A 27151-nucleotide genomic window follows, 5' to 3' on the forward strand; every position below is an offset into this window, starting at 1 on the left:
CAGGTGCCACGCCCCCCTTTCAGCCAATGGGAGTCAGCTGTGGGTGGGTGTCCCGCCCCCTTGTCATCCAATGGTGTGTTGTTATGGGTGCATGACCCATCCGCTGAGGAGCCAATGGTGTGTCTTTAAGGGGCGGATGTACCGTCTTCCCCCTGCCAGTCGGGCCGGAGCCTCAGGGTCCAAAAGCCCCAGCCGCCGCATCCCTCGATTTATAAATAGGTGTATGAAAGCGTGTGTTGGTTTGGAAGGTGACCATGTCTGCAGCGGGGTTGAGTGCGCTCTATTATAAACCTAGGGAATCGGGGAGTTACGGCAGCTTGGGGAGTCTGGTGAGGGCCGCGAGATCCCGGGGTGTGAGCGGCACCAGCCGGCCAGGCGGCTTATACGCTGCACAAGCCGTGTCTCAAAAAAACATCAAGGGTTGTAAGCACACACACTGACTGCGTAAAGTCTCACGGAAAGAACTCGCAGGACAAATAGCATGTGAAATGTGAACCACTTTATTTCAACAGTAGGTTTCAAACACAGAAACATCGCAGTACACACACGTTACCGGCTCCTGTTTGCAATCAACAATTAAATGTTGGTGCGGAAAATTAGTTTGGTACATGTAACCACCACCCCAACATTGCTGAGAAACTTTGAGGCATCTGAAAAAGCATTCATAATCCGCTTCCGCTCCCCATGTCTAAAACCATGCGAGCCGCACTGGGCGATCCGATCTAGCAGAGCAAAAACATTTGCCTGAGTTATCAGGGGGATGGTGTTACCACAGGTTCTGTGCAAAACACGTTGTATTTTGGAATACACACTGCAGAATCCCCCAGGCTTCCGTTTCTGATCTGAAAACATCAGATCCGCATTCATCAGTCAGAACCCCCCTTTAAACAGTGTTTGAAGATGCAATAAACTACTGCTTTCACAATCTGGGCCATAACATCGGGCTTATTAGGGACATCGTTAGCTAAACCTGGTTGGGCATTAATCATTATTAACATTTTGACAAACACACAAGCATAGACACGAAACATTCAGGCGCGATGGTAGTTCGAAGAGGGATGCGTCGACCTCTTCGTTATTCTATTCAAGGAAAAAGAAAAGGAAGGCTTAACAAAATAAATAGACATGCTTTGTACCTAAAATATCTATCATTTAACGCCTATTTTCTGCTAGGGTTTTTTCGTTAATATGTATCACTTGTAGCGGTTCTTCAACACCAGGCTCCCCATCCGAACTCACACGACAGCCGCGGTCACACGTCGCAGAGGGCGGGGTCGGGTTTTGCTAAAAAGAAGACCAAGTATTAAAATGACACACGCTATGCGCCAATTGAAACAACAATTCCACGATCAGAAAAATATTCACTTATTTATTATTCAGCTTATAAGTTAAAGTCTTTAAACTTTAAAAGTGTTAACACACAACACAAACCACAAATGATGTGTTTTTCGCAGAAAATATTTTTTTTTCATAGAAACTTTTTAACACGGGTGGATTGGTCTTAAAAGTTTTAAAAATACTGTAATAAGACACGTTTAGCAGAGTTTTATCGAGAGCGAAAAGTAAGCTTATCAGCTTACTATGAATAACACATTTGCGACAGCTTTTCAAAAGTTTGAAATGAATTTCCACGTACAGTGAGCGTAAAAGTCTTTAAACTTTAAAAGTATTGTAACGCCCTCGCCTGGTGGTGAGGAGGAAGCGCCTCTAGGCGCTCGTAGTACCGCTGGGCATGCTGGGAGTGGTAGCCAGGGAGAGTCTGAGGGTCAGCACGATGACCAGCGGCTGACCCTACCTGTGTAAATAATGTCCTAGTGATTCTAGTGCCCTGTGTAGTCTTATAAGAGTATAGCGTGTTGTTAAGTAATTACCACCCTAAAGATTTGTACGTGTTCCGTCAGTCTCCTCATGTGCGTGTGTATCCTGTGTTTGGTTTTGGGTGGTTGTTAGGGAATAAAGCTAGCGCTTGGTTTGTTAATCGCGTCTCTACTGGTCCTTTGTTCTGAAAAGAACCTGTAAACGCTACAGTATTAACATGCAATAAATGATGTGTTTGCGCAGAAAATATTTTTTAACACGCACGGCTTGGCCTTGTTTTAAAATAATTTAATAGAGATCTTTGGGAGTCGTGAGGGGGGTCGTTGTCACGACCGATAAAGGCTCTGGGATCTAGAGACTATGCATTTATCTGTTAAAAACAGCCGGTCAATTTGACATCCGGAGTCCGGAGGAGGGATGTTGTCAGTCAGCGGGGGGGCTAAAATTTATCTCATGGCGAAAGTTAATAAAAGTTTTAAATTTTAAGAGGGCACAATTAACAGTAACAATAAACGGTCGGATATAGGTGTTATAGTTTTTCTTTTGTTTCAACAAAGGTTAATATAATTTAAGCGTGGTCAAGATGTGGTATGAACCACTTACTGCAACAGTTACTTCTTTTGTTAGAATGTTAGTTCTTTTGGGGTGTTAAAAAGTCTTATTTTTAAAACTGCTTAGCCTTTAAGACGTCGTATTTAAAGTTAAAAACGACGGGTCTACGACATGTCTATATACACAACCTAACCGCATGACCCAATAGCCCCACCACTGTCTTAAAGGAAACCGGTGTAACAACAGCAACATGGCCGGGTAGCTTGTTCCATTCTCTCACAACCCTTTGTGTATGGAAGCGCCACATGTTTGGCATTTTTATCCTAGTTAACATGGTTTTCTGATTTTGATCGTTTAGATTGCATTGGCAGGTGTGTTGAAAAATCTTTTATTTTTATTTTTATCATAGTGTAGTTTTCTGATTTTGAGATATGTATGGTACACTGGTGTGGTATTAAAAAGTATTTTATTTTTATTCACACAGCTGTATCGACGAGCGGTGGAAACGTCGGGCCCTAAGGTGGTGACAGTGTCGAATAATACGCTGACCAAAACCAAACTTGTCAAGCCTTTGGAGAGAAATAATAAAGCAACTAGAGACTTGGTGTTTAGTGATGTGCAAGACTCAGTGCGGTATATTGCACAGTTACTATCAATGGTGAGCACTAATGAGGTGGATAAAAAGTGGGATTTAGAGAATCTAAGAGTGGCTTTAGCAAGTGTACATTCCGTGTTTCCAAAACCGATCCAGGTTTACGCTGCTAGCCTCTTAGACATAATTTCTAAAGATGGTGCCACTCTAAACTCTGGATTTCATAACCTGATAATGCTATTTCATGGTTCATTGGCGAAGATCCCCAGGGATAAATGACTAAGCATGCGGTCTAAAAAGTGTTTAAAAGACAGACCTCTTGCCAACATCAAGCATTTGTACATTTATAAAAGAATTAAACTGGCAAAAGCATGTTTTTTGAGACGTAAAAGATTCAGAGAGAGGCATCAGATTTCCCAAGGGCACCCCGAACCACACAATGAGAATGCATTGGTGGAAAATTACTTAGCGGGCCGTGGTGCTGTAGCAGAACAGGATGGCGGTAACTTTGAAAACCAAGAACCAGTTGTGATGAACGATGTGAATCAGGTTGGTGACGGTGTCGGTGTGATTAGAGACCCCTTAGTTTTCCTGGAGCGTATACGTAGTTATAACTGGTCTTATAATAATTTTAGAGCAACCGAGCACTATGAAGAATTTCGTTTTGTTAATCTTGACAGAATAGCGTCGTATGTACAGGCTATAGACGCTGTGCATGGTGCAGTCCATAGAATATTGGATGAACTTTCTCCAAACATCGGGACGAATGATTTTGTACAGCTGCATTTGACTTCGGGTGGTTTTAACAAACCCTTGTTCTCACGCAGAAGACGCCCCGGAGAATTAAATGCTGCTGATTTTTTAAACCACATCTCAGACCTCTTACAGAGCCACACAGAAGTTCTCACCGATGACAGCCTCCGATTAGTGGTGACGATAGTTAGGAATATGAAGGGGGTGCCCGCAGAAGATTTAAATCCGTTCTGTACAGCAGGGTAATTGAGCGGAAAAAAGCGCACCTTATCGATTTACATTACACGGGGGGTAATCTGTGTTTCCCCTGGTGTGTGTACGGATTGCTAAATGAAGGTTGTACCAATGGGGAAATGTTACAGGGCACCAAACGAATGCACAAAGAGTTTCGTTTTCCAGAGAATCGGAAAATTACAGCTTTTGAAAAACATTTAAAGGTGGTCATTAACATTTTGTACCACGACCAGGGTGATTGGAAATATATTACAACGGGTCCTACACCGCCAAATTCTAAAATACTTTTTGTTCTACTGCATGAAGAGCATTTTTACGGGGTTTAAAATATTAAAGCTTTTGTGGGGGTGGCGTATTCTGCACTAACTGTCATGCGGCGTATAGTCACCGGAATGCACATGCCTGCGTTAAAGCTTGTAAAACCTGTTTAGATCCCCAGTGTTGTGAAATTGATGCAGAAATTCAGAATTGCCTGGCCTGTAAGGTCTTTTGTCGTAGCTCTCAGTGTTTTGCGAGACACTTTCAGAATGTGGCGATGGGTGTTAGTAAGTGTGAGTGCAGGGTCTTTTGTGAGAAATGTGGGTTTATAGTCACAAATGTAAAGAGAAACTGCGCTCGCGTTGTAACAACGTGATCGACACCCCTGACACACATTTGTGCTACATACCGCCTTTGGACAATCCCAAAATTTCAAACAAGTACATTTTTTTCAACTTTGAATGCATGCAAGAAACGGGGACACACATACCAAATTACATCCACTCCCTTCATATTAACAATAAACAAAGCTGGGAATTTTATGGTGAAACTTGTCTAAAGGATTTTGTGTGTAAATTTATCGATAGTCAAAACCCATACTTTCATATCGCACAATGGCAAGGGTTATGACAATTACCTAGTAATCAGACAGTTGTTAGATGAAAAGATGAACGTTGAACTAATTAATCAGGGTTTATCGATTCTCTAAACTTTCTCCCTGTGAACTTAAGCAAACTGCCATCAGCCATGGGGTTCCCCGGGGCTAAGGGTTATTTTTCACACCTGATGAACACTTAAGAAAACCAAAATTATGTCGGCCCGGTGCCACCGCCAGAACTTAACGGCGTTAACTACATGCTGCCGAGCAAGAAAGCCGAGTTTTTGGTTTGGTATGAAGAATGCAAGGGAACTGTGTTTTACTTACAGAGAGAGTTGAAACGCTACTGCCAGCTGGATGTGGCAATTCTAAGAGAAGGCTGTGTCAGGTTTCGGGACGAGGTCATGAATATGACCAGACAGGCGCGGGTGACTGAGTCGGGAGCTGCCTGCGTTGTGTGCATCGACCCCTTTCAGTTTGTGACCATCGCTAGTGTCTGCATGGCGATGTTCAGACTTCTGTTTGTACAGGAAGAGACGATAGCGTTGCTACCACATGACAATTACCACCGCCAGCAAAAACGATTTTCTACACCCAGCATTCAGTGGCTTATGTACATCGAACACACAGAGCATGTTAAAATCCAACACGCGTTAACCACACCCTGTGAGTTCAAGGTTGGACCATATTTTCTGGATGGTTATGCTGTAATTGATGGAGTGCAGACAGCCTTTGAGTTCAACGGTTGCTTTTTTTCACGATTGTAGTGTTTGTTATTGTGAAAACGATTTTAATCCGGTGACAAACTACTTTAGGTTGGTTGTACAGAAAGACGATGGTGAAAATTAATTTTCTCAAAATGAGAGGTTTTAACGTGCGTGTTTTGTGGGAGCACGAGTTCAGAGACATGCTTGTTGAAAATGGAGACTTGGGTAAATTTCTAGCAGTTGCGCAGTTACCAGAGCCTCTGCAACAGCGCGATTCGCTTTTTGGGGGAAGAACAAATGCTATTTGCATTACATCGCACAACCCGGTGAAAAAATTCATTACTATGATTTCAATAGTCTGTATCCGTTTGTGAACAAAACTAAAAAATACCCACTGGGTCACCCCCGAATAATTTATAACAAATTTGGAGATTTAAAACGGTATTTTGGTTTAGCGAAGGTGAAAGTTTGCCCACCCAAACGTTTGTACTTTCCAGTTCTACCAACCAAAATTGACAAAAAACTGTTTTTCACACTGTGTCGTACGTGTGCTGAAACAAAATAGACCACTCCCTGCGAGCACAGTGATGAAGATTGCGCTTTTACTGGTGTCTGGTGCATTCCGGAATTACAGACGGCCTTAGATCTGGGGTATAGAGTGGGTAACATTTACTAAGTTAGGCATTTCGAAAAGTCCTCACGCAATCTTTTTTTCTGACTACATCAAGCTGCATCTTAAAGGGAAACAGGAAGCTTCAGGGTTTCCAGATTGGTGTACGGATGTCGCGAAACAACAAAGATATATCAGCGAATATTATGAAAAAGAGGGTGTCCAACTGGACCCAGGCAACATTAAAAAGAATCTGGCCAAAAGACAGCTCTCAAAAATTGCCTTGAACAGTTTGTGGGGCAAGTATGGGCAAAGAGACAATTTACCATAGACCACCATTGTGAGAAACCCCGATGAATTGTTCAGGTACTTATTTACGCCTTATCATGAGGTGTCAGCCTGCGAGTTTATCGATGAAAACACAGCCTGTGTTACGTGGAAACACACTAAACACCACTATACAGGCCATTCAAACACTAACATTTTCATCGCTAGCTTTACAACAGCCTATGCCAGCTTGGAGTTATACAACCTACTAAATGCTTTGCAAGGCCGCTGTCTGTACCAAATCGATGCTGGATAACATATCACCGAGTTTGTATCGACAGGGCACAAGTCTTATGGGTACAAGCTGTCTGGTGGGAAGGCTTGTTTAAATGTGAAAGGTATTACGCTCAATGTGAACAATTGTGAAAAAGTTAACTTTGAGAGTCTGCGGGATTTGGTTTTTGACTATGGCGTTAACCCTTATGGTGAGTGCCGGGAATTGAAACACATTTCTATTCAACAGCCGATGATCGTGCGTGTTAAAAAGGATTGGCGCATTGAGACCCGGACCTTAAAGAAAATCCAGAAGGTGATGTACGACAAGCGGGTGCTGCAAGAAAATTTGACATCGTTGCCCTACAGTTATTAACACGATGGATGTCAGGTTAAAACACCCTTTTTCGTGCATTTTGTCTGGACCCTCGAATTGCGGTAAAAGTTATTTTATAAAACAGCTCTTGGAGAACGGTGATACCGTTATGACTCATAAACCCGAAAACATAGTCTGGTGTTAAGCTGCTGGCAACCTCTATACGCTGAGTTGCTTGTGAAATTTCCATACATTCAATTTATAGAAGGGCTACCGTCGGGTTTTCCGACGACCAGCTACTGCCACATGATAGAGTAAACTTGATTATAGTTGATGATTTGATGGAGTCAAATACGTACACCACCGAAACCTTAGCATCATGTATATCGTCCAAAATGTGTTATGTCAAGGCTGGAAAAGTAGAACCATAGCATTAAATACAAAGTACATGGTGCTGTTTAAAAACCCTAGAGATAAACTACAGATTACAACCCTGTCCCGGCAGATGTACCCCGCTAAAGCCAAATTTTTTTTGGAAGCGTTCGATGACGCTACTAAAAAACCTTTCGGTTACTTGTTGGTGGATTTAAATGCCGACACCCCAGATGACTATCGCTTCCGAACAGGTCTTTTCCCCCCAGATGTACCCACGGCTTATATATGAAAAAATGAAAAAGTCGGTGATCGCGCAACCATAGACTCAGTCAAAAAAACACATTCGGACCGTCGACATGTCTTCACACGTTCGGAGAAACCTGACTCTCTTACATTTTCTGTTAAAAGCCACCCCCAATCACTGGAAAGCTATTCTCTGTGGGGTTTCAAATGATCTTGTACAGGCCATAGCTGAAATCGCCTTGAATACCTTGAAAGGGAAAATACCATTATCTGCTAAGCAGTTTGGGACCCTGAAGAGAAAGCGTAAGCTTCTAAAGACTTTGAGTCGAAAGGGTCTTTCTCTTAAAAGAAAGAGACTCTTGGTGAACCAGTCCGGTTTTATTGGGACCCTGTTGAGTATTGCAGTACCATTGATTACGGGGCTTCTACAACGTCAATAATGGAGAATGCTGAAAAAATGTACCTTGTACACTTACCGATGTAAGAAAAATAACAACCTGCTGGTTGGATGATGAAATGAGAGACATTCTTCAGAACTCACATCTGAATATGAAAAAGTGAAATTGTAGTCAGGTGTTACAATGGTATTTGACATTAGTACGCCAGGAGACTTCTGAAAAGGGGACTTTAATGGTTGTACTACCCGAAAATGCACCCACCGAGCTATCACGCACGTTACCACAACAGCCGTCATTGAGCGACGCTGACTTTGGGTATATTTTGGACAGCGTGTCTCAGCGGTTCCGGAGAAATGCAGAGATATTGTTAAAGACTATGGCCCGCAATGAACCGATAATAGCCTGGAATGAAAAAGGAGAATTTGTGTACAAGGGGGCACCCGTTGAGGGCTCTCACATGATTGATCTTGTCAGGGCTCTCACGCAGCAGCATGCAGTTGCGGCCGGTAAGAAGCCAAAAGGTTGGGATGTATTTATGGAGGCAATGGCCGAAATCAACGTGCTGGGCACCTTGCTAGCCAACGCTGGTAACCTAGATCTACTTGAAAAACTCAAGTCTGCCCCACCCGATTTGAAACCCAACATCCTCGCCAGATGGTTATGCACATGTATAATAGACCAGTTATCACCAACAATCCTTACCGACCGGCTAATGGGGTTGTATTTAAGACTTACAGTTGTTAACTTGGATTTTTCCACAGCCTGTTTCATTTCAAGCAATAGCTGCTCGATGTTGCTGTAGTACCCTCTAGGTAGGGTACATGTCCATATAGTTTTGAGCTCTTCGCTGACGAACAGAAAAACTTTGTCCTCATCAAATGTGTTTAGCGTATGCGGATAGTGTAGGTCGACCAGGCCCACTTCCCAGTTCCCGTCCAGATCAATCGTCTTTGCTAGATGCTCTGTGAAGCACGTGCTGGTGTTCTTTGGAAACATCTTTGAGGATGAATAACTGGCCAGCGTCACATAGAAACCATTGGGGTTCATTTTTCACAACCTCTATATGTCTCTGACCTCGGAAGCCTTCACCCAACTATTGAATTTATCGCTCCAGCCGCGCCACTTTACCAAAAGCTGTTCGTTTTTGCCACGACCCCTGGCTGCTAAAATCATTTGGATGCAGTAGACGTTCTCAACATTGGGGTTTATCTTCTGTAGCTCTTCTACATAGAAGGAGCCCTTAATGTCGTCGCCTGCGTAGTCCTGCAGTTTGTAATAGGGTCTCAGAGCCGTGGCCGGCTCTTTGACAATGAAAATGTCAGGAGCAGTTCTTTCCGGCCCTATGCGGACGACACGATCCGGAAGGTGAAGAAACAATAGGGAAAAATATCATGTAGGAATGGGTCAGGAGACAGGGGGCGTGTCCGAAGTCAACAGGTGTCCAGGGGAAGTGAGTCCGAGGCAAACAATCCAAGCATAAATCCAAAAGGGAAATCCAAAATAGGAGGCAGAGTCCAAGACCAGGGGATCCATCCAAAGTAATTTAAAAACCAGAACCGGGTCGGGACCGGCGGGACAGGGAATCAGGAACAGGAAACTAAAACCATAACGGAGCCAGACGCAGCAGGACCCCGGGCTCTCACGAAACGGGATTCAATGAGAAGCACCGGGCAATCGCCTGCGTCTGGCTTTAAAGGTGGAACTAAAGAGGGGCTGGAATAAGGAACAGGTGTGGGGAATGGGACAGAACGAGGAAGGGCTGGAGCGCCCTTAAGAGGAGGAGTAACGATCGTGACAGAAACTTTCATCTGTGAAGGTCTGTTCATATCCCTTCTCAAACACACCCTTTATTTTGGACATCCGCACGCGATCACTTTCTCTTAAAGTGTTCACCATGGACCGTTCTCCACACCTCCAGGGAGTTGTCGGCCGTAACAGAAGCCGGGGTTCGTTTAATAGTCGTGTGGTTACTATAGTTATAAGAGTAAATAAGATCTGATAGGACGTCGATATATCGAAAGGTGTTTTTGTGTGTCAGGTACCTCCACATTTTTGTTTTAATAGTTCTGTTAAACCTCTCGACCACGCTAGCCTTCACATCGCTGGCCGTAACGAAATGTTCAATATTCTCACGTTTGAGAAAATTTTGGAAGGTCCTGTTGAGAAATTCTTTACCCTCATCCGTTTGTAGTTTTTTAAGAGTACGAAACTCTTGAAGTATATTTCGGAAGGCACCTGTCGCGGCCCCTCCAGACTTGGTTTTTAGCGGCACGGCCCAAGCGTATTTAGACAACATGTCTATACATGTAAGATGTAACAGAAACCGTCGTTGAACTCACGGTCTTCTCTCATGTCCACCAAGTCGGCCTGCCATTGCCAGTCCATTTCGGACACTAACGTCCTGTTTCTCTTAAAACATATGCGCGCCTGCTTGTGCAGCGTATAAGCCGCCTGGCCGGACAACCACTTGGCCACCTGGCCGCGGCTGGTGCCGCTCACACCCCAGGATCTCGCGGCCCTCACCAGACTCCCCATGCCGCCGTAACTCCCCGATTCCCTAGGTTTATAATAGAGCGCACTCAACCCCCGCTGCAGACATGGTCACCTTCCAAACCAACACACGCTTTCATACACTTATTTATAAATCGAGGGATGCGGCGGCTGGGGCTTTTGGACCCTGAGGCTCCGGCCCGACTGGCAGGGGGAAGGCGGGACATCCGCCCCTTAAAGAAACACCATTGGCTCCTCAGGGGACGGGTCATGCACCCATAACAACACACCATTGGATGACAAGGGGGCGGGACATCCACCCACCGCGGACTCCCATTGGCTGAAAAAGCGGGGCGTGGCACCTGTCAAAAGTTTGACGAAAGGTGTCGCTTTACACTACTGCCCAGGCCTTGCGACAGCACTTACATCATAGCTGTACCTACATTCCCTTCCAAGACTCTGGGAAATTTGCAGACCGTGAGCTTCCTGCATTGATTTCACAACTACATGTTCCAGGCAAGCAGTACAAAGAGGTTTTGTTCTTGTGGGGGATTCAGAACCTCAATAATCTGACAACAGAGGAGGTTCTTGAGTGCTTGGTTTGCTGTTGTGAAGTTTACCGCCAGATTGTTAAAACAATGAAAGAGAAAAAATCCGCTAATCTCATCAGAGCTATCACGTACAGATCAACAGAGAACACAGTTGACCACATTAGCCCAGGCTTTGTGCTTTCTGGCATGACAAGGTCTTGTGCAGCAGAAATTCCAGGTCTCACATTCCAGCTGATCGATATTGGTTCTGTAAGTAGTGAGGACATTACAGCACTGGCTAAGATTATTAATTCACACACAGGCCACAGGTACCCAGAAGTTGTAATAAGCAAAGGCCAGATTTTCACAACTGAAATTACACGCACAGCAATTAAAAATGTAAGGAAAACTGAAAGAAAGGTCTTGTCTTCAGATCCAGAATGTTTCATGCTGCAGACTGCCAATCCGTACAAAATGACAGGCTTGAGTGCCAGTCCCTCCACTGATATTGAGAAGCCTTCTATGACACAATGTGTAGAGGTTCAGATGAATACAATGTGTGTTCACTCTTCAGATTACTTTCCCGTCAGTCTCTCGGATTTGGAATTTGGCCAGACGATATACTGGAGTGAACACGCATCTCAAAACCACAAACTCCTAGCACTCGACTTCAGTGGTAAAGTTACAGCTGTGGGTAGTGATGTAAGCAAACTGAAAGTAGGAGATCACATTGTGTCCTGCTACCCTGTTGTTGCTTCCTCCAAAGTCACAATGCCTGAAGCTGTGTGTTATAATACAAAGAAATTCCCCTTTCTAATGGAAGTGCCATGTTTATCCTTCTTTATACTGTCTTGGGAAATCCTGCATTGTGCATTGCCCAGACTGAAACAGCAGAGGAAGCTGGGCATTGTCTGCACTGCACCAGAGTCAAGCCTACTCCAGGTTTTGGTGCTTGCAGCTAATAAATCAGGATGGGTTGCTGTAGTTGGAACACAGTTCAGTGGACTGTTACAGAACATAAACAGGTGTGATGCTTTCGTTTTCTTGCCTCCCTTTGATGCAGATTCAGTTGCAAAGGCATGTAGCGTTTCTAATGCCAAACACGTCATTGTTGTCTGTGATCATCAGCTGTCACCTGCTTTCTCGCAGAAAAGAAAAAATGAAAATGTTTGCATTCAGCTCCTTCAGGTATTTCATGTTTTTCAAAAGGTCCATCTTAAGAACCAGAAATCAAAAATCTATAAATGGATAAAATCATTGAATTTGGACAAGAAATCTTTAGATTTCCACAGTGTAACATTCCAAAGGGTGACATCTGGCAGTATTGATTCTCTAGCTTTTGATGACTCTCAATCTTATTTCTCTTGTAAGGTGCTGCCTGTAGTTCTTCTGGAATCAGCACCAAAGAAGAATATTTCTGATATTCCAGTGCTCGAGAGTTATATAGTTACAGGGGGGCTTTCGGGTTTGGGATTTGAGACAGTAAAATTGATTGCAGAACACGGAGGGGGGTGTATCGTCATTCTTTCCAGAAGTGCTCCTTCAGCAGAAAAGAAGATAGAGATCACCGATCTGCAGGACCATTTCGAAATCTCTGTAATCAGCTTGCAGTGTGATGTTTCAGTTTCTGAAGATGTTGTGAAAGCCATCACTGACATTGGACAGAGGTTTCCTTCTTGTCCCATCAGAGGGATTTTCCACAGTGCAGTTGTCTTATATGATGGATTGATTGACATTCTGGAAAAATCACACTTTGAAAAAGTTCTGAGACCTAAAGTTAATGGTGTGTTGAACCTGCACTATGCAACAAGATATTGTAAACTGGATTATTTTGTGTGTTACTCCTCCATTACCTCCTTTATTGGAAATTCAGCTCAAACAAACTATGCAGCAGCAAATTCATTTCTGGATGTGTTTTGCCATTACCGGAGAAACCTTGGACTTTCTGGGCAGTCCATTAATTGGGGGGCTTTGAATCTTGGTCTCCTGCTGAACCGGGAACATTTCCAACGATTTCTTGAGGCAAAGGGAATGATGATCATGGAAGTACCAGAGACGAGTGTCTTGAACACTGCTTGCTGCAGAACAATGCTCAGCAGGTTGTGTGCAAGTTCAGCTTCAAGAACCTAAGCAATCATGTTCTTTCTCAAAATGCCTCTTTAAAAATGCACTTACTGGCTTTGGTGACAGAAGAACTGAAGAACACAAGAGAAACTGAACCTCAGGTAGAAGAAAGTACTCTTGCCTCTTCAGCTGATGAGTATGTTAAGTCTCTGCTCTTTGAAGTAGGCAATGTTGATGTTGTTGAGATGAGAAGTGACCCAGGACTTTCTGCATTGGGTATTGACTCAATGTTAGCGATGATGCTACAAGATCGCATCTTTCAAGATAGAAACGTGAATGTTCCCCTCATCAAACTTCTTGATCCAAGCACAATGGTTTCCTCTCTAGTTTTGGTTCTCCAGGAAGACACTGAGAGAAAATTTCAAAATGAGGATCAGAAAATGACTTTGAACACAACTGAGAAAAGTAGAAATAATTAGTTCACACAGTTTTAAATATTTAAACAAACTTCACATTAATTCTTTCATGCCTGTTAACCTGATAATAAGGCCTGATATAAGGTGTTCTGAGAAGATTCAGAGAGAATTGCAAAATGAGGATCAGAAAATGTCCTTATGGAAAGGTTACAAAGATGAAGACTATGAAGTCATTCAGTACAATTCATTTTCAAACAACAACAAATCCCTGTTTTTTCCTAGATCTAATTCATCCTCAGAGCTGCAAGAAACAAAAAGAGCTAAATTACTACCAGGTCACACCCTCTCCAATAATTAATCATCGCAAAAGCCCTTTAAATATAAAGATGGGTCCTACTTCTCGTACCACATGGGTGCTGTTTGATAGCCATTACCAAATGGTTGCAGCCACCAGTCTTTGCCTTAGATCAGGTAGTTGAGTGAGATATTACCTTGCTCCTTGAATTAAGAGAGGTCCTGTCACGACTATAGTCCCCCCTCCTTAAGGGTGCTCCAGCCCTTTCACTAAAGACTTAATTCTCTGCACCTGTTTCCCATTCCCTGCCCACCTTAAAAGCCAGGCGCTGACGCTCTTCCGGGCTCTGCATCTGATTTCCATATCGTGCGAGTCCGGGACCAGGAAGCGCCTGGTCCCGTTAAGGTTTTAACCTCCGTTCCCGTTCCTGTTCCCCGTCCGCCGGTTCCGACCCGGCCTTCGTGGTTTAAATTCCGAGTTCTGATGGATCTCCTGGTTTTGGACTTACCTTCGTGTTTTGGATACTCTATGGATTACTCTTTGGGATTGTTCGCCTCGGCCACACCTCCCCCGTGCACCAGCGCACCTTGGACACGCCCCCCTGTCTTCAGCCCCGTTTTCCTGCATGACGTTTCCCCAGTGTTCCCCCACTTCGTCGGACTGTGTCGTCCGCATAGGGTCCGGAAAGAACTGTTCGTTACAGGTCCTTAGACTGGCCAGATTCTGAAAACCCTAAGTGCAAATTACACAGGACAACAGAATGAACAACCCTATGCCTAAAAATTGAGCCATGAGAGTTAATGACCATGCAGCCAGGACGCTGGTGTAGTCTCATCTGAAGGACAGCACCTCTTACAGCGCAGTGTCCCCTGTATACTTATAAGGAAGATACAATTACTTATTCAGAATTAGAGTGAAGAAGGATGAATTATGTTTATCTCTGCTTTCTTCTTCTGTCCCTTATTTGTCGTATCCCAACTATTGGACATACCCATGTAAGACTGTGTTAATTTTACTGCTTCTACAGAATGTGAAGCAATGAAATATGATGTTAATATCATGATAATGTAATATATTATTTCATATGAAATTTAAAAGTTCTCAGTTTGTCATTTAAGTTATTCAGGACAATTGTAAGAATGTGCAATTACACAACAATAAATAATTATTACAGAAAAAAACATTTATTTGTTTTGTGTTCAATATTATTGAGATATTCTAATCAAAGATGCTTAATAGAATAATAAAGAGGAAGTATCTTTTTACATAGTAAATATGTTTTGTTGCAATTGTGTCTCAAAAAAAATAAAATATTCCTGATACAGTACAGGATCATTACTTTCATATCAACTGTTCAGTTGTTGCTAGGACTCCCAGCTCATACAGTGGAAACTGACTCTATTAGATTGATTAGCAAATTGACTCATTCTTGTTCTTAGCAACCAAATAACCCACTGTTTTGGGGCTTTTGTGCCATTTTTCTGTTGTCATTAAGAAGAATAAGCGATGGAGATCCTAGTAGTGAATAATTCCACTGTTGTAAAAGATATGAGTGATCTTCATTTTGCCTGAACTACACAATTAGCACTACGTTAAGATAATTAAATTTTCTTTCTCATATCTGATGAGATTTACAAATACTGGACATATCCAGACAGAGCATTGAATATCTTCAACAGCGATGTGAAGTACACATTTTCAGTTATTTCAGTTATTAGGTTAGTTCTTCAAACAAAATTATGCTCTTAACACGTGTACTGTTTGTCTCATTGAGTCAGTTTTTTTACAGCTGCATAAATTGTTAGTGTATGGGTTTCATATTTACACAATAAATTTTGTTTTTATGTTTATTTATGTAGAAAATGCATTTCTGAACATAGGGTAGCATGCAAATTCCACAAACTTTAGCTCAGCTGTTGCTTCCTAGCAAACATTTGAAAGACAGTTTAGTTTTTTCAGAACACGTACATGTTAAATCCCATAACAAGCTAAGATGAGGAAATATTGCAAAAGAACACACATTTATTTGTGAGAGTATACAGTATGTGATGCCCTGACGAGCTCCAGCAAACTATTTAAACCCTATTTAAACTATTTAAATTTAAATTGTGTACTTTTCATTATACTATGCACCTGTGTAAGTATAATGACAAATAAAGTTGAATTGAATTTTCCAGGAGTTACTTTACAATTTTCCACTACCACTCTCTAACTCTCTTATCATCCCCTCCTGTCTCCAGCCCAGATCTGACTGCTTCCCCTGCGCATCTCAGCTGCCTGCCGTTCTCCTTTCTGCTTCCCCTGTGCATCTCAGCTGCCTGCTTTTCTCCTTCTGCTTCCCCTGCGCATCACAGCTGCCTGCTGTTCTCCTTTCTGCTTCCTCTGCGCATCTCAGCAACCTGCCACTCTCCTTTCTGCTTCCCCTGCTCATCTCAGCTGCCTGCCGTTCTCCTTTCTGCTTCCCCTGCTCATCTCAGCTGCCTGCCGTTCTCCTTTCTGCTTCCCATTACTGTATTGTTATCACTCAATCACATAATAAACTGTGTAATCTTCACCGCTAATTGGACTCTTGAGAACAATTACTTTTCTGTGCCCTTTTTCTTTCCACCTATGGGCATGGCATAACAGTATAAGTATGTTATTTACTTAGTAGATGCCACTTTTTGGGCAACTTACAAAATACAGTTGTGAAAAAAAGTTTGTGAACCCTTTGGAATTATCTGAATTTCTGCATGAATGGCTCCTACAATGTGATCTGATCTTCAGCTAAGTCATAATAAATACAGTGTTATTTAACAAACAACACACAACATTTTACATTGTCATATCTTTATTGAACAAATGGTTTAAACAATCAAGGTAATTGATGGAAAAAGTATGTGAACCTCTAGGATAATGACATCTTGAAAAGAGGGTAATTGGAGTCAGGTATTCCAATCGACGAGTCAGGTGTTCCAATCGATTCAGGTGTGGGATTGACTTGCCCTGCCGTATAAAAATTCACACAAGTTTGGTTACCTGCTCTTCACGACAGAATTCTGAAGTGCAATATGGCCTGATATGGTTAACGGCCCTCAGAAGAAGAGCTGTTGAATCTCATAAGACTGGGAAGGGTTATAAAAGGATTTCTAATACATAATGTGAAGGCCTGAATGCACCAGAAGAGCATCTATTCCATATGTTATTATCTTTACTTAAAAGCTGAGGACACAAAACTGTCCAAAGCTTTAAATAAAAAATGTGAATTAGTCAGGAGTATGTGCTAGAGATCAAGATTGGTCCTAGAGTACACCTTTTCAGGGCTTTGGCTACAACAGATATGCTTATATATTTCTACTGTAAATCATTCAAATGGCATCCAAGAACAAGCAAGTGTGCCAATGCAACAAAATTATTTTTTTAAAAATAGCCTAAAACATACTGTAGGGCACATCTTCTACATATTGTTTTAAGCAATCATAGGATTCTTAAACATCAGCATAGCTCTATCAGTTTCACTATCCAGCTACTGTATCCTTAAATGGAATGTTAAAACAAGTGTTTAGTTCTTAAACGTTGTATAACAGGAATGTAAGGACAAAAACATTTTTTTCAAACTGTGTATCAGTGGATCACACTTCAGCATAATGTTGCTTTTAATGTGACTGTAGGATAATTGGAGCTCTCTATGTTGCATTTTTCTTCTGACACCACGTACTGTACAAATTGCAAATTCCTAAAATAGTTTTGATGCAGAAATAAATGTTTATGTAATATGTTAAATATTTTTTTCTCTTCTATACTTTTCATCTCATCTCATTTCATTCTCATCCTCTCTCTATCAATATGGCACCTGACAAAGGTTGCTTGTGTTCTCAAGTTCAGAAGCTACTATAGCTGTAGGGTGATCAGCTCATAGAGTCTCATCTGAATTCATGGGCAGTCCATCGAGTCTGCACCATGATTAATGTACATCTTTGGTGATTGGTCCTTGAATGACAAACCCATCTGTTGTCTGTGTACCAAGTCATTATCTTTCCTGGTCACTTGGGAACCACCACCAGTGGCACAGTGGCTCTTTTTATCATGGCCAGTGCGGACTTCACCCTTACTGCTACAAATCCCAAAGAAGGTGAGGAACACAGGAAGAAAAACAATCCCGTGAGCCGCCCCAAACAAGATGACCAGGAACATGATCTTGAAAAAGGTGCGAAAGATGTAACTCTCAGCAGCAGCCAACACCACTACCCCCAGTACGGTGGAGGCAGCGCCCTGCACTATCGGGTAACCCAGGTCGAAGAGCGAATCGATGGCTTTTGCGTTGACGTTGTCGTTCTCGTTCGACACGAAGGCATAGGAAATGTGCGCGGAGAAGTCGACCGAGAAGCCAATGCAGATGACGAGGTTGATCATGGAAATGGAATCCAGGTTAACCTGCCACAGAGCCATAAACCCGGCTACGCCCACGATGACGGAGCCGATGGCAAACGTCACCCACAGAGAACAAAGAGGGTTTGGAATCAACAAGAGGGAGATCACCAGCATCACCGCTGTGGCCACCACGATATTCTGTATTGTGGTACTGACTATGACTGCATACTGATCATAGTAGATAAATGCAGGGTGATAGACCAGTAAGGGGACTTTACAGTTCTGGGCCGTCTCCCTCAGCTTATTCAACATGTTCTTCTCATCGACTGCTGTGCTAATATTTACTGTCTGAACAAAGAAGCGAGAGGCATAGATATTACCTTGAGAAATGTTCAGATCTTGCTTAAACTCTGGCTTTACATTTAGAAATTGAGTTAAATTGCCCATGAAAGCACGTTTATCATTGAAATCCACTGAGCTAAACATTGTCTCATACATCTGAAGCCAGGACGTCACAACAGTGCCGTCAACGAAAGTGAGGTTTTTAAAATCTGTCATACACGCCTTTAGATCAGTACGGACTGTTTCATTCCAATATGCAACCTTTTCTTTTACAACGACCATAACATTTGGACCGAACTCTGAAAAATATTTCTCTTCATCGTCATAATAGTTTACCACATATGAACCATCGGAGGCCAGATTCCGAAGGTCTATGCCTTCTTTCAACTGCAAGCACCCATAAATACAAGTACCCAGATACACCCCGTACAGCAAGACCACAAATACTTTAGACCATGTGTTTGTGAGAAAAGGACCATAGTACTTCCTAAAGAAATGACTCATTGGCTGCTCTTCCTCACAGCCAGTCTGGGAGTCATATGCCCCTCCCACACAGCACAGACTATAGGCTTTAGAGCTTCCCTGGGGACAAACTTCTGGAACTTTCCTACAGCTCAGCCAGTGCCTGTTGCTCTTTTCTCTCCTTCCGTTCAGCGCCAAGAAAGCACCGAAGAACGTGATGTTGTAAAAGTAGCAAAACAGGACAGTGGTGCCCGTATAGAGACAGAAGGACTGCACAGACCGAAAGGGTGTCATGATACCGATGTAGAAGGCCAGAACGTCAGTCAGCGTGGTGATCGTGATAGAAATTGCGGCCTTTTTATATGTCCCAGCCAAACGGTCCTCAACTGAATCGTGAACTCTGGTTTGCTGCCAGCAGGAGATCATGATGAACATGTCGTCAACGCCAATCCCTGGAAAAGATGGGTCAACATTTAATTCCACCGAGCCGTTTTCTAAACCACTTTATCCAGTGTGGAGGCACCCCAGGAATTGAACTCAGGGCCTCAGTGCGCCACCATACTGCCCTGAACATTTAATTATTTTCTTTGAAAAAAAAGTTTGCGAACCCCCTGATGGTCAGTGGAACCTGGAATGAAAGGACATACTGTAAGGAAGTTCTTACCCAGGATCAAAAAGGGAGAGTTGGCTACAGTCATGGCGAAGGGCACACCGCAGCACAGCAACAACCCAAAACCAGACAGCACTGCCAGGCCGGCTGAGATCACCCCAACAGACGCCACCCAGGCCTTATTCCTTACACAGTCAAACCTATAAAATAAAAAAAGGAAAAAATTAGTAAAGAACTTTAAAACAGGCCAAGAGTTAATGCACAGGATCGACAACCCGTCTTCAAAAGGCATTTATTGAAAAGAGCCTTTTTAGTTACATGACTAGTGCTCGTGAATAAAGCTTTTATTTCCAAAAAATACTATTCTTCTTCTTCAAGTGTCAACAGAGATGCCCCTAAATAAATAGTATACATAATCAATTCACCCTTATAGTGAGCATTTTTCCTACCGTACTAATTTGAATGCTTCATGACTTACTGACAGTTATATCTTAATAATAACACAATGTGTAAATCATTCCTATTTTCTGTTGAAGCTGGTGGTTTCAACTACTTGGAAAGGGCTAAACCTTAATCCAGGAGAAGATGGACAGTCCCAATTTACAATATAACGAGAACAGCCTTATAACAGACGTATGTTACTTACATCCTGACTCTCTTTAGACTGTCCAGCTAAACAGCTTTTTGGCCAGAAAATGGCATGTTTTTACAAACCAGTGGACAAAAGTGGAAACTAAGGGGAAGCACATTTAGAGTACAGGGTGCACCTCTTGTCACAAAGGTTTGTGGGAGTCTGAAACAAGCAGCCCTGACATGTTTTTGAAGGCATTCTTTCACAAAACGAGTGAAGAAGATCCTCAAAGCTCTTCACCGCAACAAGTAAGCAAGCTAGATGGACTGAATTCCCCCATTTGGTACCTTTATTGTGTGTAAACATTGTTGTGTTGAGCTTTTTATCAAAGTAACAAAGACGGTGTTTTTTTATGATGCTCTGATTACAACTTTGATAATTGTAACAGCACCACACACAAAACAACAGCTGTGCCATTCAGAATAACATTGATAGGACTTCATTCATGTGTACTTATTCCGTATTTTAAAATCCAGACATTAATTACTCTGATTATCTTAGTACTATAATATGTATGAAAAATCTCAACGTATTGTCTCTTAACCTCAAAAACGTAACACTTACCTCAAGCAAGATACGATCGAAAATAAGATGGCAAGGAAATATGTAATCGAAAATAAGGGGATCACAGACTTTGAATTTCCCTCAAACTCCTCCTGCCTAGATAAAGAAGTAAACGTAGATACCTGCAACACAGAAAAGGTCATTTTTAACTGTATATATTATAGCATTGTTTCCCAACATTTCACAGCCTAAAGCTGTTTTTTTCCTAATGAAGTCACTAGCAATTAACAAACCCAAAAAACGATTAAAAGCTTATTAGACCGCCATTTCGCAAATGAAAAACAGGTCTATGTGTTAAGACAGGTGTTGTATAGAAGTGGTTGCCCTGTGGAAATCTAAATTTCCTTTGAAAGTGTGCATGTGCCGTGGAAATCTGTAGTAAACGCGCAACTCTGCTTTTCATGTTTACATGCGTATTACAATGATTTGCATGCCCGAACAAGACAAACATTCCCACAAGCACTGTCTCCGCTCTTTCGTGCTTCCCTATCTTATGTATGGAAAAAACAAGCCTTTGTTGACGTGGTACGCACAATGTAACACACACTAACAACAGATCCCTTTTATTGTTCTCGTCAGCAGTGAAGGAGGAAACAAGCACGCAACTCACACAACTGGGAAAGTTCTTTCCCCCCCACCCTCAGAGCATATTTGGGCCTGCCTGTCCCCTCACAAACTGGGGATATGCTTTTCACAGTGAGTGCAATCTGGTATCCTTTCCTTATTTTCACTTTCTTCATTTACATTGATACAAAGCATTTGAAACGGTCCTGTCCACATAGCAATGTACAGTACACATTAGACACAACAAACAATTATGTTTTTTTTATATGCTGTACATGTTGTACACAAGAAAAGGGCCAGTGACTGGGCCAAACAAATTATGTGGAACCAGCGACTGCAAGTATCTCATGTAATTTATAATGGAAAAATGAAAAAAAAAGGAAAATTAGTTTTGTTTCACCTCCATTAGACTTCTGATGTTGACAGACTGTGACAGATGCAGTTACTTTACAATTGTGTGAAAATACCATTATGTCTTGCACTATAGTGCCTAATAACAAGCATTGGATGAAACAAATCTCTTATGTCAACTCTGAATAGGAAAAGAAACACTTTTCACCAAGGGGATGCTGCTCTGGCACTGAGAGAAAAGGCACTCAGGACCTTCTAAGCAATAAGAAGGAGGCTTGTCAACATCAACCCACCAACAAGAATCTGTCTCCAAATATTTGAAAGTGTAATCCAACCCATTGCCCTTTACGGCAGTGAAGTGTGGGGTGCCCTCATGGACCAGGATTACACTCAATGGGACAAACACCCCATAGAAACTCCACACATGGAGTTCTGTAGAAACATCCTCCATGTGCAGAGAAAAACACTTAACAACACATGCAGGGTCGAATTAGGCCAATATCCACTAATAATAAACATACTTTTTTACTCAGAAGATATTGGTATTGGCTGTAGCTAAAAACCAGCGACCAAAACTCCTGCCAACACGAGGCCCTGCTGAGCCAAAAGCTGAGCCCAACAAAGAGCCCCCTGAGCCAGCTGGCCCTGAGGCTCACTGGCCCGAGCCACACAGACACCAGCCAGCCTCAGGGCAGCACTGCTAGAGCACCACAACTCAGACTCAACCACATCACAGCACAGCTCAAACAGCAATATCTCACACACTGGGACACACACACACATAAACACAACATAAACTGGAATGCCACAGAATCCTAAACAGACAAGATAGACTAGCCAGATATTTGATCAAGATAAGAAACAGAAACTGATGAAGTACAGGCTTAGTGACCACAACCTGGCCATAGAAACTGGGCGACACAGGCAGACCTGGCTGCCCGGAGAGGACAGGCTGTGCTCCCACTGCCAGCGGGGAGAAACAGAGACAGAGGTTCACTTCCTACTGCACTGTGACAGAAATTCTGGGATTAGAGAAACATTCTTCCCCAAATTTATAAATCTGAGCCTGTCTCTCAATAATGCTCCATACAGTATGTTTGTATGTAAATATAATGTAGCGCTCTCAGGTTCGCTGCTGCCGCCTCAGGTTGGCCCCCCACCGCTGGGAGCTTAAACTTGGGCAACTTGTGTCACTCAACCCAGCCAGTTGAGCTAAAGGGACATCTCCCGTCAGCCAGCAGCTGAGGACCCTGCTATTCACAGGGAAGTGCTGTGACATCACCGCGCTGGTAAACCGGCTTGCACAACCTGTAATGTCGGCCGTATGCGTTACAATAATGTGATGTGTCTATATTGTAGATGTCTGTAGATCTTATGTTAATTGTGTATGCTTTGGCAACACTGATTTATTAATTGGTCATGACAATAACATATCTTGAATTGAATTGACTCTGAAAAAAAAAATTATAAGGGCGGGGTATCAGTTCGTACCAGTTCATACTGCGCTAAAATGACACGGGTTTGTTATTTTTCTTCTGAGTAATTTAAGCATCCGCGATACGCCAATTGAGAAATGCGTTAACTTACACTGCGTCTCGTATTTGTCCTAATTATATTTACGACTCGCAACACGGAGACATTTTCTAAGGTAAGGCCAAATTATTTTAGTCTTCTGTGCCCTTCCTGCTTTGTCGGTCACTTTGAGTTCTCGGAGTCTAAGTGTACCAGTGTACAAATATGGCTTAATTTGCTTAATAAGATCAAGGTTTTCAGTCAAACTGAAATAATGAATTAATTTGTATTATTGTATTACTTGTACCTTTGCAAACTCACAAAGTTTGGCGTGTTCATGTATTGGAGCTGAGGTTACCTGACTGTAGACAGGGGGACGGGATCTGGGAGACGCTCCCCTTTTCCCCCTCCTGTGTCGGTGTGATGAGGTCAGCGCTGTAATCCCTATCCCTGTGTGTACCTTTCCACTGTTTGGTTAATAAATGTGTCGGTTAACCCCTTTCCCGAGTCACCAGCCTGCTCCATTCCGTGCGGAACCGCCGCGGTCGTTACAATATGATAGTTTTGCGGAATAATTTGACATACAACAGAATCTACCGGTAGACATTTCATTTCCCCAAGCGACTATTCATCTTGCAATATGATTTATTTTTTATTTTTTGATAGGTCAAGGCTTTCAGTGAATCAAGTGATGCAGTTTTTAAAAGTTTTTGATACAGAACCCCATGAGCAATCATATCGTAAATATGAAAAAAAGAACATAGCATCACTGGGATTGTTCAGAATCAAGCCCACTTACCATATTAGTAATATTATATTTATTGTTGTGATAAGTCTATTAAAGAACTATTTTCTTAACATTTATTTCACATTAACCGATTGAGTGAATCAATTATTTTATTTTTTTCTGGCGATTCTCTCTCCTTTTCATTTCTTTAATCAATAACAGCACATTTGAAAAACGTATCGTTTTCTCTTGCTATATCCGGGAGTAGCCTACTGAACGAAAGTAGGTTGATTAATTTCAGTTTCCCATTCAATAATAAAACTGTAAAAAGAAGTTAATTATTGGCTATAAATAAGTGTTTTACGACTCGCAAACTCTCGAATGAAAGTAAATAATTGTAATTTAACGTTATTAGTAGGGAAAACTAAAACTGTATACCCACTAGTATAACGGTGCGGACCACGTCTTCATTATTACCTGATATTATCATTGCTTAAGAACCATAAGGTATTGCTACGGTGATCCATTTACTAACAATGGATATATAATTTAAGTCATCAAATGTTGCTATCCTATAAAATTCAAACGTAAAGTTAGAACAAATTGTGAGAGGATCGTTATGGAGCAGTGCTTTCTAAAGCACCATTGACTACCATAAACCAATTCAACAATTCTTTGTGAATATTTTGTCCGGATCTGTTTGACTGCGGTGTTCAAAATCATGACCGTGACAGTCATCACATTTTGCTGACTTGATCCGTAGTCCAGGTATGACATTCTTGCACCTTAAAAACAATTGCATTTTATTTGCATTTTGCTTATTAATGGTTATGCATCAAATTACCCTGAAAATAAAAAAACCATTTACTCGTTTGTGTTGAACAATAAATGTCTAATTTTGTTTCATATAAAGAATTGGTACTTTCTCTATCCGAAATGCCATTTTAAAGCGTGCATATTTTAAGATACCATTTTAGTTGAGTACTTCACTGAATTTCGTCAATTCAAACGAATGACATGATTAAGCAGCAAATATTTTGTTCTGGTAAGAGATGTGACGAGTAGCAAACATCGATGGCACCAAGATTCGATTTTTTAATAGTTTTTCTCCCATAGGTGGACATATAAAATAGGCAGCTATAGCTATTAAGTTTACTTACCTTAATAAACTTCCAATGTGTAGAGCTGGAGAAGACTCTCAGAAATTCATTGAGCCACAGAGTGCATGAAACGTGGTTTTCTTCTAAATAGTAAAAAAGTCTTATTGCCTTGGCACTTTCTGCTAAACTACCGTTCGTCACCACTCCACCAACTGTGGATCCCAGAAAAACAAAACCACTCTTTAAAATATAAATAGGGAACGTGAGATGAATGCCTTCGATTTTACTGGCATTATAGTCTATAATGTCTAATATTGCATTGGAAACACACTTCTGCTTCGTTCTGACACAGAGATGAGTGTAATTAAACTGGCCGTTGTCCCCAAGCACGCTCATCTGTTTGATTTCAGCATCTAAATGTAGTATTTCTTGAAATGCCTCTATTGTTAAAATACTCGACCCTGTTGAAACCGCGATGACGGAAGCAAATGTCCCCTCGGTGTACAGCCTTTGACTCGAAAATTCAGAATAGTTCTGAGGGAAATTTTCCTGCACAAAACGCCGTTCGGTCTTTGCAGGTCCGTTCACGGGAGTGAACTGGTTTTCAATATCATTCGCTTCTCGGTCTTTTAGAAAATAAAAACCTCCTCCCAGTCCAGCAGAGATTAGCAAAGGAATAACAAAAAAACACCAGGGATTTCTTCCTATAAAACGTCCAAACTTCTCAAAGCCGTTGCTAATGGGTTTTTCTATACAGTTTGTATTACATCTAGCCATATTCAACTCAGGCTAGAGGTGAAAAATCTTCAAAAATAATTTCTTAAAATGATCAGATGACAGAAAGATTTTCCTTACAATTTGGAAAGAAACGCCTAATCTGGTGATGTTTAGATCCTGAAGATAAAAAGACACGTCATCGGATGTTAGATACAGAAATACAGTAGGTTATTTGCATATACTGACATACTGTACAGTAGGCTGCCGCTGATCTGCACTAAACCATCTGAGTTATTAATTAACCTTTGGTATCATCACAAGAACTCCAGTGCCTGACACCGATCAGCACTGCCCATAATGCTGTTAAACTGTATTTCAGAATTTTGTTTTAAAAAATCTCATTCTGTGAAGAAATTATATTTATATAGCAGAAAATGGAACTGATGGTACCAGGATTCGAGGAACTGCAAACGAAATTTAAAAAAGACCTGAGATGAAGTGCTGCGATTTGAGACACTCTACACTCTACTTTCTTTGTGACTAGGGTACATTTAATTCTCTGGATTCTGTGTTTAATTATTTAAAAGTTTAATTTCCCTGGTGACTTTGTTGTTTACTGTGTTTATAGAAATACTGAAGAAAATGGAGGAAAAGCAGTCAGAGAGAAAAAGCAAATATAAAACTAAGTCCTGTACCAGGATTCCATATTTTACTATATTTACTTTATTACTTTATTATAGTACATCAGTAGTAATTAGTATAGTCACTCAATTGAATCTTTAACAACAGGGACCAATGTTCTCTATGTCTTTCCTTTTAAACCATAAACTGTACATGCCACTCCCACTGACAGTATCAAAAACACTTATTTTTTCACTCCTTGTGGCTAAAACTAATTTTATAACAAAAACAAAAATAATATTCTTATTCTATATTCAAACGTACAATACAAATTTGGTATTTCATTTGGCTTAATCATTTCCAATGGTCCATTTCTCAATGGTCAGTCACAATGGCAGTGAAGTGTGGGGTGCCCTCACAGACCAGGATTACACTCAATGGGACAAACACCCCATAGAAACTCCACACATGGAGTTCTGTAGAAACATCCTCCATGTGCAGAGAAAAACACTTAACAACACATGCAGGGTCGAATTAGGCCAATATCCACTAATAATAAACATACTTTTTTACTCAGAAGAAAGTAATAAAGTATTGGCTGTACCTAAAAACCAGCGACCAAAACTCCTGCCACTGCGAGGCCCTGCTAAGCCAAAAGCTGAGCCCAACAAAGAGCCCCCTGAGCCAGCTGGCCCTGAGGCTTACTGGCCCGAGCAACACCGACACCAGCCAGCCTCAGGGCAGCACTGCTAGAGCACCACAACTCAGACTCAACCACATCACAGATCAAACAGCAATATCTCACACACTG

General features: G+C 41.8%; 1 protein-coding gene and 1 pseudogene across 1 annotated transcript; one reads left to right on the forward strand and one right to left on the reverse strand.

The window, feature by feature from the left end:
• Nucleotides 1-10646: 10646 nt before the first annotated feature.
• On the forward strand, nt 10647-13557 carry LOC148657055 (uncharacterized; annotated as a pseudogene).
• Nucleotides 13558-17561: 4004 nt separating this feature from the next.
• On the reverse strand, nt 17562-25779 carry LOC148657056 (patched domain-containing protein 3-like). The gene is made up of 4 exons (XM_088642818.1): nt 25063-25779; nt 20749-20870; nt 19608-19753; nt 17562-19395 (listed from the first exon to the last, which is right to left on the reverse strand). The coding sequence occupies exons 1-4, from the start codon at nt 25777-25779 to the stop codon at nt 17702-17704; spliced, it is 2679 nt and encodes an 892-aa protein (XP_088498944.1). The 3' UTR covers nt 17562-17701.
• Nucleotides 25780-27151: the final 1372 nt, after the last annotated feature.

This window comes from Lepisosteus platostomus, chromosome 8, assembly GCF_059453375.1.
Source record: "Lepisosteus platostomus isolate fLepPlt1 chromosome 8, fLepPlt1.hap1, whole genome shotgun sequence".
NCBI classification, from domain to species: domain Eukaryota; kingdom Metazoa; phylum Chordata; class Actinopteri; order Semionotiformes; family Lepisosteidae; genus Lepisosteus; species Lepisosteus platostomus.